At 33.4% G+C, this 16542-nt stretch overlaps 2 protein-coding genes across 3 annotated transcripts in view; one reads left to right on the top strand and one right to left on the bottom strand.

Moving 5' to 3' along the window:
- LOC105144973 (sulfotransferase 1C4) overlaps positions 1 to 14429 on the bottom strand; it is a 74067-nt gene extending 59638 nt beyond the window's left edge. For both annotated transcript variants that reach the window (XM_087411561.1, XM_087411562.1), the window contains exons 1-2: positions 13849 to 14429; positions 4262 to 4361 (exon numbers count right to left, since the gene is read on the bottom strand). In XM_087411561.1, the coding sequence (XP_087267687.1) occupies positions 4262 to 4361; positions 13849 to 14056 (308 nt within the window). In that variant the 5' untranslated portion in view covers positions 14057 to 14429. The remainder of the gene's footprint in view (positions 1 to 4261; positions 4362 to 13848) is intronic.
- Positions 1 to 16542, top strand: part of LOC105152417 (uncharacterized) — a 274163-nt gene that overhangs the window by 109868 nt on the left and 147753 nt on the right. The gene's annotated exons all lie outside the window — the stretch shown is intronic.

The following is a 16542-nucleotide window of genomic DNA, read 5'->3' as shown; positions in this document are numbered from 1 at the left end:
ATCCTTAACGTACGCGATATCATCATCTTCAAATACAGCTGCCGTGATCAGACCGTGATTATTTCACCTCGTTGGACGGGATCATCCCGTCCTCCCATCGCAAACCATGGTGATAAGCACTGAATCAGGAAGTACAAGACCTATCGGATCTTCAAAAATTTCCATGGCAGGAGACTCGTAGAAATGTAATGCGTGAGAACGGTCCCTGTTTCAGCCACTGAACTGCCACTTCCTTCACGATAAATTTCTTGTTAACGATGAATTCTTGCAGATCCACGAACGTTAACACGAGCATGTTGTCAAGAAAACTGCGGTCGATTGCGGCATATCATAGATTTTATATCGTAGATTTATATTATCGTGTCGAATGTGCATTTAGGTGATTTTGCGCCAACAACATTAGTCAATGGATCATATTGAACCACGCGATCGTGTATGATGAGATAATAGGCTGAGATAATAGGCTATTGTATTTATGGCACGTTTTTCTTACATTCTAATCACACATCCACGATGTTACTCTTAACCGATTCGTTGTGTCGAGAACAATCGATGATCACGTACGGGTCATTACGTAAACAAGTTATAAAGGTGAGACTCGGCTAAAGGTGAGATCGCTTGTAGAAACACGCGTACAAATCGTATAGAATCGCACATCTATTTTTATTAAAATCCAGATTTAAGTCATCGTACGGATAATATTCCGAATTCAAGTAAAATTTTGCACTGGTTAATTTGCAGTCATTGAACCGACTTATATCTTCGGACATGACGTTTTTTCTATCTGTTTGCATAGCGAAAATGACGTAGCGCGGCTTCTCGAGCTGAGTAGCCATCTTGATGGTTCACGAATACTTAGTTGTGCTCTGCAAGAACGGAAACTCGTACAAATCTCACGAGCGAAAAGCCATGCTCAGATATCGTCCGCTCTTCAAAGCGCGCAGCATTGACAGCTTATTTATCTCGTTCAATAACACGTGCGGCCACTGTACTTTGAATAATGTGAGTGTTGGATCTTTTCCTCTGTCGCCGGATCTTCCGTCAGACACTTGTTGTTGCGCGCTCGTATTAAAATCAACTTGTGACAAGCGTTGACCACACGTTTGTAATTCGCAAAATCCCAGCATTACGTAGAGCGATACACAGAAATTAAAGTATCCGGCAGCAGTCCAGCCGGCATTTCGCAGAATCATGCTTCTATCGCATATCACTGTTACATAGTTTTTGAGTGTGCTAGTTATCCACGATTTATAGTTGTCCACGATTCTGTTATATCGTCAATCTCCGCACCGTTGAGTTCATATCGAATTTCATTGAATATGAACGTGACGTAATTATTTCCCAATGCCACGTGAGTACCCTGGACCACTTTGTTCTCCGTCAGTTTTCCTTTGACTAGAAAGCTTTCGCAATGTGTATAGATCCTGCTGTATGGGTATTCTTATCTCATCGCTGTATCCGAAAGTTGTGTTGGCGAATGAGTTGTACGTGTAAGTCTCAATCTTGACGATGCGATCGTCGAAGATTGGTTCATTTTTAATGTTTAGGATATCAGTTATCTCAAATGTTGCGGCGAATCCCAAAGACTTACTTTAAAAATATAACGTTCGATGCACTGAGCTTCTTCTTCCTGATGCAGCTGAATGAGCAAGTGTTATCGAGCTGTGATATTACCGACCTTGTAAAGAATGCATTATCTCTCTGCGTGCGCTCCATTCCGTTCAGCACGAGCATCTCACGCTCACGTTATCACTGTTGCCGTCGTACGTGCAATCTAACGATTTCATCTCCTCGAAAATCGAGCAATCCGTTCTGTTCGACGATGCGTATCTTTAGATCCGTAATGTTCCGTGCGATGATCTGCAGGTAAATGATTTGCGTCGGCCTCTCCGAAATCTTATATTCTGGCGGCACGCTCGATGAAAATTCCTGTATCGTGTTCGCGCTCTTGCCGCTACTATACGCACTCGCGTCACATCACACTACGCGGATAACGTTTACGTTCATTATGTTGATCGACACGTCTGATTCGTGTCATCTTCGCGGCCACAGTATACAGTTCGACGAAAATCCCAGAAGCGATCCAATGCTGTTAGGCTTGCCAAAGTTTATTCTGTATGCACATCTAATCTCGCATCTCATTGTGTTGTAGTTTGCGCGGAGCGTAATTGGGTTATTCTTCCTCACCATTATCGTCATCAGTGTCATTGTTGTTATTATTGTCACCACGCACTACATCAACGGTTTCAAGCGCGTCGCGGTACGAACGTTTTCGTAAAATTGCGCATTTCAAAAATTCATTTCTGTCTCGCATGTCTGTCTCTTCATACGAATCCGGGAATTGTAATTTTCTCGTCGTCTTTGGCGAAATAAAATTTATTGTTCGATTTATTCACGTTCGGTATCGTGTGATAAGTTTCAATAATTGCCAGCTCGTAATCTCTGTCATTCAAATCTGTGGTAGGAAAGTAGTTCGCTGCGAGTTGACAGTGCTCTTCCCGCTCAGCGTAAGCGTCAACGACATGACGGAAAAAGCGTTCGACTAATACTAAGATTTCATAGCACCTCATCGAGCTTTTTAAATTCACGCGTCTATCGTTTATAGAAATCGCAGACACATCTGTCCGCAGAAGCTCTGATCGTACGTCTAATAGGACATGCGATTGTATTCTATCATCATAGCACCATTCTCGAAATATCACATCAGTTCCTTTGGACAATTGAGATTACCGAAATTGTACAAAGTACACGACGTGATTATTCCTCTTCGCGTACGCTACCCAGTGAGTACTAGGCCCCGTCGCATCGTCCAGATATCGCTTTCGTTTCGACGCGCGCCGCTCGTCGGTAACTTGTTACTCATAAAAACGCCTCTAAAGTATTATAAGATATGCGCATAAAGTAAGATCTCGCGAGCTCGTTCAATTGTACTTTGGTAATTGTGACGACATTTTTATCATCTCTTTGGTATTTTTTTTTTGCTGCTACGCCTTGTCCGTATTTGTACGGGCCGAGATACAGTCCGCGTCCGTATTTGTACGGAGCGAGATACAATCCGCGGTCCTGTTCTATCGCGCGATGATTGCTCTTCGAGCTGACGTCACGCGGTTTTGTTGTCGCTTTCGCCACGCTGGCTGCTCCGCCGATCAAGGACTCGAACGCGCCCAACATTGGCAGAAATGGTAATGCACTGCCTCGTTTCGCCGTCGAAAGTATCAACTTCTTCGTCGTCTTTTTCCTCATCGTCTTCTTCTTCTTCGGTTTCATGCCCATGCCGATCTTGGTCTTGGCTTTCATCACTGTCCAAACGGCAGCTATCTCGCTCAGAGCCGAATCTCTCATGACGACGCCTCTTAGCGAGTATCTTGTCCCCGCTTGTCTATCGGCGAGATCGTTGCTCCAAAGAATATGCAATATCGTGTTCTCGGCACGCCGCGTCCAGCAGATTTATGCCCACATCATCTCTGGCTAATCGTTTCGTAAGCAGAATGGCCGCAAAATTAGTAGTTTGGAATATACATACTCGAAAAGAAGCGCGTTTATCGTTCGATTCAGCAGATCGCCGCGCGCCGCCGACAGTCCTTTATCTTCGATTCGGGACCGTCGATGTGCGTCCGCTGCCATCGTAGTGCTCCTCGCAGCGACGATAGGTTCGAACCTCCGAATCTGCCTTCACGTGTTCCGAAAGTTTGTCCCAGATGTGTTCGATGTAATATACGCGTAAGAATACGACCTTCGGTATATATTGCAATTGTTCAGCGCTCAAGTCTCAAATATCGGAAGGATGACACAGCGCGAGATACATTTTGCTACTGCGCGATTCACGGATTCGCGCACCTTTAAATAGTTCGAGAGAGCACAGCTCGTAATGAGCATGAAATAGTGAGCATGAAGTATATGTGCGTCATCGCATATAGTAAGCAGCGAGCGTCCCGTGTACCCGCGGCCAGGGACTCGGACTGAAAGGTTTTTTGATTCGATTCCGGTCCCGGTTTAATAAAATATCAAATAAATATTCGGATTTTAATTTCGAGTTTTTTTTTTCAAGGTCAACAAAACCGAAACTATAAAAATTATGATTTTAAAAAATTTTTTCGATTCTACTTACTTGCTTTATTCTATTTATTCTTTAAATTTATTCTATTCAATGATGAATTTCAAAGATGATTGTTCTGAATCACCATATATACGTGTGCGTGTTGCGCGCGCGCGCGTGTGTGTATGTGCATGTGAATAAATATATATATATATAATACTATACTCTAAAAAGGGAAATCTCTCTACTAAATATCTTCGCTGTGCCTTGTCAAAATTCATGTCGTTCGCCACTAGCCATATTAGTTCCTGTGTCATCGTCGTACCTAATTAATACAATATGTAAATTTAATTAATATTTTTGACATTAGCACGACTCAGTAAACAAAAATGGATTAAAATGGATTGAAATTTTGATCCATTTGTATCATCCGAATATATACTCTTTATATGGTCCATTTTCATTTTTTTAGATTCAATTGAATTGAAAATATACATTTCTTATTCAGAATTGTGAATTGAACAATATACATGATATATTTAACAAATTGAAACTTCTTTTAGATTAAAAAATATAGAAATGTGCTTCATTTCTATAAATAAATTTCTATAAATAAATAAAAATGCATTGGAATTGGAAAGGGTTCATTTCTCAGACAGCACAAGACATCCTCAGGATCATTTTGAATATATCTTAAGCCATCTTGAATACATTCGTATATGAGATCGTTCTGAGAATGTTTTCAGGATCTATCTTTAGGATACTTTTTAAGACAGTCTCAGGATGTCCTGGGAATATTCTTGTAAAACAATTTTAGGGTTTCTGTTGGAATAAAAACTTATAATCATTTATGAAAGAAATATATTTTAACTTTATGTAAACCATCTTTTTGATACTATCTATTGATCAGATGTCACACAAATACATATTCATTAACATATAGGATTCCTTAAACAGCACATATCCTTCGTATCATCCCACTTTTATACTAATTATACTGTGATCATCTCTAACATCTCTAACAAACTGAGATTAATGCAATAATATATCGTACCATCGTATCATTCCGTTTTCCTTTCGCGTATGTATAAACTCAGATTTGACACCAAGTACAGAATAATATGTATCATTTTTAACAATCTAAGATTAACGTAATAATATCTCACATAGTATCATTCCGTTTTCCTTCGTGCGCATATAATCTCAAATTTGACTCAATATGCACCGCGTGCGTATAATCTAAGGTTGACGTCAGATATAGGAACAATACGTATATAACAAGAGGAGAGATTGGTTGCTCTAACTGTGACAGAGGGATTACTTTGCATTTATTTTGATAGATGGATACAACAAATAAGCGGGAAAAGACCGGAAGAGGAATTGCATATGCAGATGACGTAGATACTCGCATGGTGGAAGAAGAGGAGGTGTAATAATGCGCATAATTCGCATTGCGCATGTTCTTCTTACGTCATGATCAACCAATCAAACGCTAATGAAAATGTGACGAAACATATTCAAATTAATCGATGATATAAGTTTAAGTAAAATTAAATTAAAACATATAAAAAATAAGAGCATAAAAAACCACAGCACAAGTTATAGTTTGTGATATTTAATTATTATTACATTAATTAAAACATTAAACGTTTCGGCCACAATCTGGCCATCTTCAGTAATTCAATAATATTCTTAAAACGCAAAGTTACATCTAGTTGACATTAAATTCAACAGTCGAGAGTTGTAATTAAATAAACATGTTCTTTTATTAGGTGTTGGAATTAATTCGTAGCGTTTTACAAGTGATGGGAAGTACTTTCATTAATGTATTTTTTAATGCTCATGTGAAATAAATAACATTCTTTCATTAAAAAACGCTACGAATTAATTCCAACACCTAATATATGTGAAGATGCTTCATACAGTAACATTACAACGCTAGTTGTCATATCAAGAAAAGTGTAGAACAAGAATTTCCAGATTCTAATTTAAATAAAATTGTATATATTAAAATCTTCTAGTCGGAATATAAAGAAATAGAATCATTACCTGTTTTACAGCAAAAAACCAAACGATGAATCTCAAGTATTTCTTTTACACAATTACAATTTTTGTCGTGACATTATGTGTTGTTACTTGTCCTATCATGTATTTTACCACTATTTATATATTTGAGTCAACAATTTAGAAAGTTCTAGAATTATTTATTAAAGGAAAGAGACATCCTTCTTTAGAAGAGGAAAATAAATCTCAGGCAAACTTTCCGTGTTACTTTGCTTATTGATACCACGTGTTTGTCTTTTTATATGTATCATTTCCGAAATTCTTCTTTTCACTAAAGATTGTTCTATATCTAAAATTCTTATATTATCCCAATCTAATTCATGCATCTCATTCATACGGTGACGTGAAACCACAGAAATTTCGGAAGAAGATTTTTTATGTCGGCCTTATGTTCTTTAATCCGAGTTTTTAATTTCTTTTTAGTTTGGCCAACATAAGACGATTCACAGTTTAAGCAATTAATTTTATAAACTACTCCGCATTGGTCATCCTTAGGCAAAGAATCCTTTCCTGTCTTAATAAACGTATTCATTTTGTTCATAGGTTTATAAGCTATATTAAAACCATACACATGTGAAAGTTTTTTAAATTTTTCAGAAACTTTACCCAAATATGGTATCGTGAAAAATTTTTTTGAAGTAACATTAGAGTCACATTCATTATTAATTTCTTTACGATTTTGATCTAAATTAGTTCTGTTTTCCAAAGTTTTAATTCTATTATTTATTGTTGAAAATATAAACTATAAAGGATAACCATTACTTAGAACCGTGTGAATTAATTCAGAAATGTTTTTTTCATGAAATTTAGGATGGGATAAGAATAGAATTCTATCAAATTGCCCAATAATAACTCCCCTTTTGTGTTCTAACGGATGATTCGAAAAATAATTTAAATATCTCCCAGAATTGGTAGGTTTTTTATAAATATCGAAGATGATATTTCCTTCCTGTCTCATTAATTTAACATCTAGGAAATGTATGCCGTTATCATCGCCAAAGTCCACAGTAAATTTAAGCCTTTCATGATATGAGTTAAACAATTCTAAAACTCCTTCAACCTTTTCTTTATGTATAGCTAATACAATATCATCCACATAACGAAAATAAAAAGATGAATTAATATTATTCTTGGTAATAATTTCTTGTTCAAAATCTTGTAAAACAATGTTCGGCAGTATGGGGGACAAAGGAGAACCCATTGGCATGCCAAAAATCTGTTTAAATATTTTATTATCAAAACTAAAAAATGTAGAATTAATTATAATCATAATTGCTTTGATAAACTCATGTAAAGGAATCGAAGTCTTATTCTCCATAAAATTCCACCTACGTTCAATGCTTTTTGATACTAATTCGGTCAGAATATTCGTGTACATGGAGACCACGTCAAATGATATAATACTAAAATTTTTATCAATTGCTTTACCATTGAGTTTATTTACTAAATCAAAGATATTTTTAACAAAACTGAAATTTTTTATATTATTATTATTAATGATTTCTTTTAAGAAAGTCGCCAGTGGATAAAAAGCACTATTAATACAACTGACAATTAATCTTAGAGGGTGACCTTCTTTGTGAATTTTTGGCAATCCGTAAGATCTCGGAAGTTCGCCGTCCGAAACGTACAATTTTTTGTATAAATTTGAATCAATGTACCCCTTATTTTTCTAATTTTTTAATAAATTACCAATTTCCACAGTTATTTTCTTAGTAGGATCTTTTTTTATTGAATTGTATGTAGTCTGATCATTGAGAATCTCATACATTTTTTCTTTGTAACTATCTCGACTCATAATTACAGTGGTATTGTCTTTATCCGCTCTAGTAATTAAAATATCCGGATTCTCTGAGATGAATCGCTTAACCTCCCTTACACCTTCATGTAAAATTGTATTTTCAACAGATTTAATGTTACAATTCTTAATCGATTTAAGAATTTGGACAGTTTCATTCCTAACATTTTTACGTATTTCATCGTCAGCTCTAAAAAGATTATATTCCACGTTTGATGAACTCACGTGTAATACCGTCCTTACTAATCACGTTGTTAGGTAAATTGAACTGTTGACCTAATTGTAATACGACTATGGCTTTTTCTGAAATTTTGGGATTACTCAGATTTATCAGCCATTGTTCGTTAGTATTCCGTATAGCAAATTTTTCATTAAATCTATCAGGAGTAATATTATATGATGAATGAATTGTATTAGAATTCGTAATTTTAGTTGAAACTGTTTTTAACTTTAAAGGTGCATAAGAAGTATCACCATTCATCTCAGAGTCCACAAATTGCGTAATATTATACATAGTTAATACTATTGATATTCAATATTTCTTGGCGAATATATTTAGCCCGCAAATTAGAGATTTTTTTGGCAATTCTATTTTGTTCTTTTTGCCACATAATGTCGAAGTTAATTTCCTGTCTTCGAAAGAAAGAATGCGCTATATTGTTAGGTAGAATTTTTTTAATTTTTCTACAAATGCTGAAGATGGCCAGATTGTGGCTGAAACGTTTAATGTTTTAATTAATGTAATAATAATTAAATATCACAAACTATAACTTGTGCAATGATTTTTTATGCTCTTCTTTTTATATGTTTTAAAATTATAACCACGTTAGTTTTCAAGATATATAGTATAAATATTTAGGTAGAGTATAAATATTTAGGTTATAAAAATATATTCATACTAACAAAAAAATTTAATTTATTTAATTTACTAAATTTTAATAAATATTTCTTCGCATAATTCTCTAGCGGAATATTCTCACAGTAAATAAAATAGATAAATAAAATGGATAAATAAAAAAAAAACAGAAAGAATAAAAGATATCTTAAAGTAAAAAACTTGTGCTCAAAGTTCTCAACGTATTTAGATTCATTCTGGTCTTAAATATTTAATTGCTGAAATTTGTTGTGCAATCTTTTCTTAATTGATGAGAAAAGATTAATCAAATTAAGAGGATAGCCATTTATTTAAAAGGATATAAAAAATGGCTTAAACCGGATTTTCAAAGTTTTTTTGGTCGCTAAACAATAATTTATTTAATTCTATGATACACTCTATAACGAGAGGACACAAAGTTCACAGAAGAGAGCGATCGAATAAAGCTACTGAATTATAAAGTGAACTAGTGGAAAAACGAGCTGTCGAAGGAAGGAACTAAGAAGAAGGATATACCGGTGAGACAAGCGTAGAAATATTGTAAAGCTGCCGATCTCCGATATCAAGTGAATAGTACGTGCCGAATTCGAGCCGAGAGGCTATGACCCATACAAGGAGCTACCGCATATAATTACTTTTTTAGTTGCCGCGTGCCGTTCGCTCAAATCATGTAAGTTATTGTATTCTCTTTTCGCGTAAAACTTGCTGCCCTCTCGCCACAGCGAAGTCGTCGTTTTGCATGTGATTATATGTTAGATTGTTACCATCTCTTGTATAGTACGTTGCAATTTAAGTTGTGATCTTACAGGTTTCTGCATTTAGCGGAGCCGCTCAGGTCCTCAGATAATTCCGTGTGAGAAAACCGTTGTACGTTGGCAGAAAGTCGTGATTATTGCTGTAAACTTTGATCGATTGACGAATTTATAATGACTCTCGTGAGAAGCGTGTTCACGTTTCTGCTATTGTTTCGTGTTACGTGACTCAATAGTCTCCGATTAGAGCAAGCTCATATTACAGAGACGAATTATTGTAACTGCCGTAAATTGCGTACTCTGAGATTGTTGTAATTGTCTTTGTTCAAATATTAAATATACACATGTCATTCTTTTCTTATTAAGAAGGAATAATTCTTATATGTTCTCTTGCCTTCCGACTTATTCCCGCTCCGAATAACCCACCCTTTTTGTCCGTGCGAGGCTGAGCAGCCGTCTATCGTCTGTCGCAATAGAGAAGGGTCATTTGAGATTTAGAAAGTAACGAAGACCGGCATGCTCGCTGCCTGGCATTCAACTTAAATTAGAGAAGTCTCGCGATAATTCCATGCATAGCTACCGATTCTGAGCATTGGAATAAAATCGGAATAAAATCGAAATAAAATTGGCTGTTGAACAACGACAATATAAAACGCGATGAAGTTGTGCTGTCAGTTAAGACTACGGTTACGATATATTATATATAGAGTGTCCGTCCATAAATGTCCGAGCAAATATCTCGCAATTGGTTGAAGATACAAGAAAGTTGAATAACAGAAATTTGTACAATACCGACAGCTACAAAGTGCACGTAAAATTTTTTTTTCTACTCTTGGCTTTTTCGAATTATGTAGATTAACATAGTTTTTTTAAATGGATACCTATAATTTTATATTTGTATAGTAACATTTGCAATCAAAATCATATGTAGTAAAAAATTACTGCTATCCATTGTTTACGAGATAATCGACATTTTAAGTATCAATTCTTAAGAAGTTGATTTCCATATCACAATTTGAAAAATAAGATTCAGATATTTTTAATTCGGTTATGTCAAACAGGACCACTGACCTTCAACTCGTCAAAATACGTGACTGCTTGTTTTGTAAGTAAAGTATTTGTCTAGCATGGAGTATGAAATTCAATGCAGTATCTGTTAATCAGTCAGTTAGTCAGTCGTCTTTTTTCAATAAATACATATCATATTGTAAATAACGATGTTTACAATTAGTGAAAAGTGTGATATACTCGAGATGTGACATTTAAGTATGAAAATAAAACTCAGCTACTTTATCAACAAAAAGTATCCAGAAGGATAAACCAAGGACCAAAACGTACATTTCGGCGAGTCGAAGATCAGTTACGTCGATCAGGATACTAACAAGACAACGTCGTATAATCAGAACAAACTAAAGAGAAAGGATACTGCTATTAAATTTTATTGAAAATAAACGTACATTCATAAGAATAGTAGCACGTAATTTAGAAGTATCAAGAAGTTATGTGCACGCTGTATTAAAGAAATACAAATTCAAACCGTTTCGTGATAATTTAATATAAGTTTTACACGAGCTATTGAAATCTATAGATTTGACACCTTGCAATTTTTTCCTTTGGGGATATATGAAAGACATTGTCTACGCAACTATTCCTGAAAATGAAGAAGATTTACGACATAAAATCACTAGAGCTATTGAAAGCATTACAGTAGAAATTCTGCAGTCAACAATGAAAAACATTATAAAGATTATGCGTTTCGCGGATTTCTTTCTCATGTTCAGATCCATTCTTGGAATGCCAACATTTCGTGAACCTTGTAGTCCACTTGATCGGGGTGAGCAGCCTGATACTGTGTCAGGGGCTCCTCGTACATAGGCTCGTGCTTGTATTAAAGTAGGTATAAAGAGAATGGCGCCAAATGTATGTGCCTAATGCTGATTGGCTCCGCCATTAAGTGTCCTTACTGTTAGAAAATGTTAAAGAAAGAGGTTAAGACGAGGAATTGCGTCATATATTGGGTCATCTAAAAAGTATCCGGTTTTTTGTCACTAGATGTGTGTTGATGGTCATATATCTAGTGACAAAGTACCGCGAATACTTTTTAGATGACCCAATAGATACCCCAGATATAGGACACAAAATGGCGACTTCCGGTTAATTGGCATCTATCTTTATATCCACTCTAGCTTGTGTATGTGTTACAGCGCCTCGTCATGATAAAAGGCTGAACTAATCATAGGTGTGAAAAGTAACGTTTTGATGACGAAATTTTATGTTACTTGCCATTTCGTCATTGGCTGCGTTCAGAAACGTTATAAAAGAATGGTTATAAAAGGCACGTAAAGTAAGCCTTTATCCCGGCAAAAAACACATGATCTGACAGCTGTTGAAATGAATGAAAAATACGCCTTTATATATAAAATTACAAGATACTTTAATCAATTTTTACGACTTTTTTGGTAAGTACGAAACAAGTCACATTTTCACAATTAAGTACATAATAGCTGCGTTTGGAAACATTGCTCGGATGCCTCCAATGCCGCGGATTCATCATCTGTTCTTATTTAACATTAAATTATCATGTAAAAATTGATTATATCTATAGACTATGTTTTTTGCCGGGATAAAGGTTTACTTTACGTGCCTTTTATAACCATTTATTGAAAGTCAAGGTAGGAAAGAATAGTTTTCGTCGATTTTTACAGATGTTTTAAAGCGATCTCGTCACTAAGATTTATCCAAATTGTCTTTATTTACAAATGACACGTAATACAAATTAACGTGTTATTTCTGACATCACAATAACACATGATCGCGGCGATTACTCAAGAGTCTTAATAGTAGAGATATAAGAGAGGTTATTATATCTATACTGGTCAATATCTATACATAATATCACCTTCTCCTCTACCTTTGAAAACCTAAATCTTTTTCAATCCATTTCAACTCATTCTCGTTTACTGAGGAAATTGTAAAATTTCTGCAATTCACATCTAACCAAACTGTAAAACTTTTAATAACTCCGTTATTTACAATATTTATTTTTTCTGAAATGTATATGCTTAGACGTTATATTATATATTAAGTAAATACCTGCAACAATACTGTTTTTCTTAACATAGAATGTTTTAGTTTATATCATTTTCGAAATTACAATATTATTAAAAGTTTTATTTTTTAACACATTCAAAATAAAAAAAAACTTAAAACGCTTATTTGCAATTTTTGAAACATCATCAAAATCATTTTATGTTTTCGCAATTTGAGATAAAACGCTCGAAATTTTATTTAAAATGAAAGATTAAATTTATTGTTAAAGCATCATTTTTATGTTGTCAAGCTTTTATTTATTTAATTTTTTTTTAAACATTCAAGTTTTTCTTGACATTATGTTTTCTTGCTTAAGAATTTATAAACTAAAAGAAATTACAATAATTTAAATTAATTTCTTAAATTACATGAAATATCTAATAGTTTTAAAAATGTTTTTGCTTAAAAATAAAATTTAATATTAGGTGTTGGAATTAATTCGTAGCGTTTTACAAGTGATGGGAAGTACTTTCATTAATGTATTTTTTAATGCTCATGTGAAATAAATAACATTCTTTCATTAAAAAACGCTACGAATTAATTCCAACACCTAATATTACTCATAATTTCTCACATACGAAGCAATTAATGTAATAATGTACAATTTGCAAGGCTGTATATATGTTTACGTAATATAAAAAAAATCATTTCGATTGATATGCATATTTTTATTAAGTATTATTGTTTTACACTATATTATATTAGGTGTTGGAATTAATTCGTAGCGTTTTACAAGTGATGGGAAGTACTTTCATTAATGTATTTTTTAATGCTCATGTGAAATAAATAACATTCTTTCATTAAAAAACGCTACGAATTAATTCCAACACCTAATATTATTCTATGTCTTGTTGTTATATTATTATGCTTCAGCCTTTTTTTACTAAAAAAAGGTCATAGACGTTTAATTTTAATAAGGAAACATTTTTCTGATATATAAGCTTTGTCAATAGAATATTTTTAATTGCAATGACACAATATCTTTGTCATTCAATTCGTGCTCTATATATAATCATTAAATTTTTTTAAATTCAAATTTGTTTCCGAATATAAGCTTTAAAATTTTCGTTTATATACGACAAATATATTGCATTTGTTTATACTCGTTGGGTACATTTTTCCCAAAAACGTTTTTGGGTACTTTTTTTTCCAAAAATAGAAATAAAGTAAAAAATCGTAAGATACGGTAGTATCCATATGGTAAATCTAAACACACACAATGAAAATAATTTACCTGATCTAGGATACGAAAAAATCCATGTATCATCTGGACGAATTTCGAAATTATATATACTGTCACCGTTCTCAACGTATCTGTATGGGAAGAACCATTTTTTTTGACCGATTTTAACGAAGCCATGCTTATGAAGCGGATACCATTTTAATAATGAGGTCGCCAGCTCACCCTCTACGCGTTCCACTTTTAGATCTTTAAAAGACATACTTGGACGTGCTTCGTTAATAGCCTCCTCGTCCACAAAGTGAATCTTGTTCGAGTATTATCACAGCCTATGTATCACCGCTAATTGCAACCTAAGTATTTATGTTATCGGTAAGAACTCTTCAAGAGCTTATATTCGAAAGATACATTCGATAATATACCGATAACATTATATTATATCTTTGATATAATGATATCGATTATATCTAATGCGATTTTAGAAAAGAAAAGATATTTTAAATATCATTTAAATTATATCTTAAAAACTTCTTAAATCTGACCTTATAAGTATAAAAAAAATGTAGCGTATTCAATTTGCTGATTCAACAATTTCTAGTCAATCTCTTCTTCTTAGAAATTAAAAATGCCTATTACGGTCGAAGCTGGATCTTCATTGCTTTAAATAATTCAATCTTGAATTACTGAATATACACTATATATATGTGTACTTGTATATATATCATATTGTAATCTTTTCGAACTGTGCGCCGAATTGTTACACTATGGTATATATGCAAGTACATATATAGTGTATATTAGTAATTCAAGATTGAATTATTTAAAGCAATGAAGATCCAGCTTCAACCGTTAGGTATTTTTAATTTCTAGTATTGATTGTGTTTCTCACATATGCGGTCTAAAATAAAAATTCTTAATATTGTTTATATTACGTAGCTTGAAAGAAAGATGTTATTTCTTTATTGTACAATTGAAAACAGTTCCGTTAGAAATTACCGTTAGATCAAAATTTCCGTTAGACAATATAACATTAGTAATTTTTAACGAAACTGAGTATCAATCATGGAACTTTATTCCTAGGATGGAAAGTGAAAAATGAAAAATTTCTTCATTAATTACAATGGTAAAAATTTTCATTTTTCACTTTTCATCCTAGGGATAAAGTTTCACGATATCCTGTTTTCAATTTTTTTAACTCTAATCGCATTTGCTTCTGTTAAATTAATTTGACATATTGTTTCAATCACTGGATTATTCCTGGCTAAACACATTAAGAATGTATGCTTGCACAATTTTATGAATGATTCTATATGTTCAACTAATTTTATTATCATTACGGACAAATTGCGACCGATGTAATAGAAAATGTAACTGCGAAGATGACAAGACTGAAAGCATTGCATTGTTGCGACTGAAAATAGAATATGAAGAAATAGATCCACCATTTTGCGTAACTATAATTTGCAGAAATGATAATTAATCATTTTATGATTTTTATTAAATTTACGTTAATTTATCGACATGTATACACTGAGGATAACTTGAACAAATAGTTCGAAACGTATGTGTTTTTAAGAATTTAAATATACGGCAAATTTGGCTCTTAGTCCTTCTGTTATTCATTTTATTAAAGATATCTTTGTAGAACATCTAAAAGATGTCTATAGATATCTTAAAGATATAAAACCAAAGAAAAAACGGGCTACGAGCCAAGATATATAATCTCTCTTGAAAGATATATGTCAACAGATATCTTTTAGATGTCATTAAGACTTGTCTAAAAGTTTTTCAGACGTAAACAAATTCATATATAGTGAATTTAAAGATCATACGTATCATTCTACGTAATTCGTAAATTCAAATTCTATTTCTGTTGCTTTATATGGATCGCTTTCAAAATCAGTCTTTTAAATATCTTTTCCTCGTCTAATATCTTGACATTTTCCCAATCAAAATCATGTTGATGACTAATTCTGTGTTCTGTTATTACGGAATGCTGTGTAGTATTCCAATTTATGTGATTTCTATGTTCATTTATGTGTGTCTTCAAGCATCTACCTGTTTGGCCTACATATGATGCTTCACAATTTCGACAATCAATTTTATATACAACGTCTGTGTGAGATAGCTTGGGGACGAACGTCTTTATGACCCCTGATGAACCGCCTAAGATTATTAATCCCTTTATATGCTATGTATATTAAGGATCATTTTTTTCAAAAAATTTTTTAATCTTTTCTGATAAAAGTGATATAAAGAGGATTGCAAAAATTTATGAATAATTTTATTATTGTCCGTTGTCTTATCTGTAGGTGTGTTGTGAATGACCCTGGTCATTCCATTGTTTAAATTTATTTGATAACCTATTTTTAATTTCAGAGAATATGAGTTTCAGTGGATTATCCATTATTTAAAAGAATTTTTATTTAATTTAAAATTCTCTTGATGGTAAATAGAGTGGAACAAAGAAAGAACTTTATCAACTAAACCAACGATTGTTCCACTTTTTGGCATAAAGAATGTCTAGAAAAATAATTTAGATAATGACCAGAAAAAGTAAGTTTGTGATACCAATTATGAATAAGAGAATTTTCTTTTTTAAGCGGATATCAAGAAAATCTAACTTTCCGCCTATTTCAGTTGTAAATTTTAATTTGGAATGGAATGAATTAAAAGTGTTCACTAGTGCATCAATGTGTGACGCATTATATGCTAACGGAGTGTCATCAACATACCTCACATAAAAGG

Source organism: Acromyrmex echinatior, chromosome 11, assembly GCF_024713525.1.
Source record: "Acromyrmex echinatior isolate Ae372 chromosome 11, ASM2471352v2, whole genome shotgun sequence".
Lineage (NCBI taxonomy): Eukaryota > Metazoa > Arthropoda > Insecta > Hymenoptera > Formicidae > Acromyrmex > Acromyrmex echinatior.
Note: the sequence above shows the minus strand (reverse complement) of the source record. Positions and strands in the feature narration are given on the sequence as shown.